Source organism: Tuber melanosporum, assembly GCF_000151645.1.
Source record: "Tuber melanosporum whole genome shotgun sequence assembly, scaffold_85, strain Mel28".
Lineage (NCBI taxonomy): Eukaryota > Fungi > Ascomycota > Pezizomycetes > Pezizales > Tuberaceae > Tuber > Tuber melanosporum.
Window position 1 is genome coordinate 310,706 of NW_003299134.1, and position 3,720 is coordinate 314,425.

A 3,720-nucleotide genomic window follows, 5' to 3' on the forward strand; every position below is an offset into this window, starting at 1 on the left:
AGGAAGTGTTTGTGCAATTGTAGCTTCATCTTCTCTTCTCTTCTCTCACTGCCGTACCATCTCTTACCGCAGCTAAGTCATCGTACTATCCTCGGATGTCTAAAGTATTACCGCTCTCATCTTCACCCTCATCCCCCCCCCCACCACAACCTCCATGTCAACAAACTTTGTGCGCAAACATAGCAGTAGGACACTCTATCAATCGATTCTCTCATCTCTCTCCTACTTTATACACAATCCCCCTTCCTCCCTCCCTTCCTTCCCCTTCTTCACCACCCCTTCGCCGCCCCCCCTCACCCAACCGACCAACCAACCTCTTTTGTAATAAACTTAAAAAGAAGACACCAAAAACCCCGGAAAAGATGAAAATAAAAATGAAACCACCATTTTACTCTAGCATCCTGTGCCATCCATTTGCCGAAGAAGAAAGAAAGGAGAAATGGAAAATGCAAGCAAGTGCTGAAAAGCAAAAGATAAACCAAACGCCGACATGAACGCATAACGCATGAGAAACGTAAAAAAAACAACTATGACAAGCACATAGGGAAAACAGATCATCACCTGGAATTTCCGCTGCGAGGAATGAAAAAAAAGAACCAAGGAATGAAAGAGGACAGAAAATAATAATCCCAAACACCCAATGCTCCGAAGTTAGATGATGAAAAATGGTAGTCGTAAGATAAACGATATGAGATGAAAGAACCATGCTCCTGCCTTGACCGACCCCCTAACCTTGCCGAGATAAGAATTGATGAAATAGTAAACGAAAAATGAGAAACCCCTTAGACCATTTTAAAATCGGGGAAAGAGATGACTTTTTCTGTATGAGGATTAGGAGGGTATTTACTGGTCTGCGAGCGGGTGTTGTCGTGACCATCTTGGAGGTGATGATAAGGAGGAAAAAGGGGGCAGCGAAGCATTTGTTTGCTCCGTTGCGTCTATAATAGATGGGAGGAAATGAAATAAGATGGTAGTTTTGTTTTGTTTTTTCGGAAGGGAAAAAAGGAAACCTCACTCGAATTCGAATCGCTTTCGATCATTGCAACGATTGGGTATGGACTCTGTTGGGGTGATGCTGTGATGATTTTTAATAAAAAATCACCTCTCCCAAGTATTGTTCCGTCGGACACCCATCGCGGGCAAGCGCATGCTTTCGTCAGCTGTATGTCGTCTCCTCAGAGGCTCTGGACCAACTTGGCTCCTCAGCTTTGTCATTCGATCCCATATTTCTCTCTCGCTCCGTTTGGGGAGTAATACATTGACTTCATCGAATGACCTCTTTTTGTCTAGCAACAGTGCGTCTTCACTGTCATCCCAAGGCTCCATCATTGGCTCCTCCATGATGTATCGGTTCTGGCAGGAAGGGGGCGATGGCAGCGGGCTCGTCTGGTACAGTGCCATTTGGAATGGTGCGCTTGAGGCCCAAGGCGTGGATGGTGGGAGAGAGTAAAAGGCCGAGTGAGGGCGTAGAGGGGATTCGGCCGCGATCGGGGAGTAGTGTGGCATCGTGTGGTGCATTTGCGGCGTGTTTGGGTTTGTTGATGGAGCGGGTGAGATGTTGTTGATGCTTCTCATCAGGATTTTGGGACTCCCAGAAACGGTGCCCGTGGTTGCGGTTGCCATCTCGTTGGCAAAGGACGTCGACGTTGTTGTCACGACTGGTGGACGGCGGTGGCCTTGGTAATACTTTAGAGTTCCGGATGCAAGGCGTCGCCAACGGAACTGGCAGGCATGGGATGTTCTTCCCGGGACTACACAAACAAACAAGTTAGGACTAAAGGGGTTTACTTGATTGTTTGGGTGATCGTTTGCTCACAGTGTGTGGCGATCTCCTTCCATCCGAGCCTTTGTTCCTCCTTCAATGACTTGAGCAATACATCGTCTTGTGGATCCCATGACATGGGAGTTCTTGGGGTTTTCGGCCTAGTGGGACATGCCAGTTAGTAAGTGGTAAATAGGGAGAAAAGGCAGTAAGCGTAAAACCCACTTCTTCCTGCCCAGAACGTCGTACTCGTCGGTATTGCCATTATTAACCCCAGTTCGAGGACTATCCCACCCTGGTCAGCTTCCTCTTTCTTAGGGATAGTCAAATTCGAGGATCGAAATTAGGCTAACCTCCTGGGCTTTCGCTGCTTGCTCCCGTTCATTACATCGGAGTCGACCTTCTGAACATTCAAACCATCCAGACGATCCAGATCACACATGGGGCTACCGATCTGCGACAGACTACTTCTCCGTCTTACAATCCCAAAATCATACCCAGCGTTATAACCGCTAAGGGGAGTAGTCGAAGTGGAAACAGAGCTGCTTCGTGTACCATCGGAAGCTGTGGTAGTGGGAGAGCTTGCTGCTGACCATTGGCCGGAGGTAGAGGAGTCTCCGGAACTGTCTGAGAGCAATGAAGAGATTGACGGCTTCTTGGAATTCCGAGTGCTTCGGCGTGGGGCTTGGTGTTGCTTGAGCGATGGAGGCTCGATGGGTGCTGGTGTCGAGGAAGTGGAGGAAGGATTAGATTGATTAGACGGAAAGTAGCTATCCATGGGGGGCAGTGTTGAGAGGAAATTGTCTGGAGGCACTGGTTGAGAACCTCTGGTTTGAAACTGATATGAACGAATGGGAGAAGAAAGGTTTGTAGTATTAATTGGAGGGAGGGTCCGGGTATCAGTGAAAGAGGTAGCAGTCGAAGTCGAAGGAGGCATACTGGATTCCCTTATGTTGAGTAGAACTAAATGCATAGTTAGGTTGATGAGCTTCAGCCCGTATATATAGATATATACAATATATGATGAGATGAGGGGAGGTGCGAGGTGTGGTGTGGTGTGTGGTGTGTGGTGTGGGTGAGGTGGGTAGGTAGGTATGTGAGAGGAGTGGGAGGGAAGCGGTCGTCGGAGAATTGAAAGAAAATAGGAAGACACATACCTTTATGGCTTGCGACCCACGCTCGTCTGCGATACAGCCGGTTGTTCCTTTTGGGTCACGTTCGGACCAGCAAGGTTGAGGGAGTAGACTTTGAGTTGAGAGTTTATTTTTATGATCCCGCAGAGGATGAAAACTCAATACAAAGGAGTGGCGGACACTTCAGTTTGAGTCAATTGATCGCTAGGATCGGTAGATTTCCGGGAAGATGCGAAAAACAAAGAGCTTTTGCTTGCTTGCTTCGATGGGCGATGCTACAGAAATCGGGGAACCCAGAATAGTTTCTTCTCGCAGCTACTTATTTGTTTCCGCCCGAGTGCGGCCTTTTGATGGGGGGTGGGTGGGGACGGTGATGATAGTGATGATGATGAAAGAAGAGTGATGGGGGTATTGTGCTCAAATGGGAGGAGGGGGGATTGGCAGGACTGATGGGACTGACTGATGCGCCGGCGGAGGAAGAGGGGAGGGTGGGAGAGAAGGGTGGGAGAGGCGTGGGCTTTGTTAATGGGGAGGAAGAATGGACGTGGTGGTGGTGGAGGAGAAGGGATGCTGCAGGGCTTGATGACGCTCAACGAAGGAAAGGTGCATGAAGCAGATCAAGGGCGCTGGGAGAAGACCGGATGGAAAAGAGGGGTGTGCACAGACGGTGAGGGGGAAGAGGAGAGGGGGAGAGGAGAAGAGAGGGGTGTATAGGAAGGATGTAGGTATTAGAGCAAGATGGCGAGAGGAGGTACTACCAAGTATGTATGTAGTCGGCCAGATAGAGTGAGTGTAGATTGATTGATTGATTGAAAGATTGAGTGA

The 3,720-nt window shown here is 48.8% G+C and overlaps 1 protein-coding gene; it reads right to left on the reverse strand.

Moving 5' to 3' along the window:
* Positions 1-305: 305 nt before the first annotated feature.
* Positions 306-2,540, reverse strand: GSTUM_00011475001 (uncharacterized protein; the record flags this gene model as incomplete). XM_002841943.2 has 4 exons in its annotated part: positions 306-1,751; positions 1,817-1,923; positions 1,988-2,047; positions 2,116-2,540. 4 exons carry the CDS (start codon positions 2,538-2,540, stop codon positions 1,099-1,101), a joined length of 1,245 nt encoding a protein of 414 aa, XP_002841989.1. The 3' UTR covers positions 306-1,098.
* Positions 2,541-3,720: the final 1,180 nt, after the last annotated feature.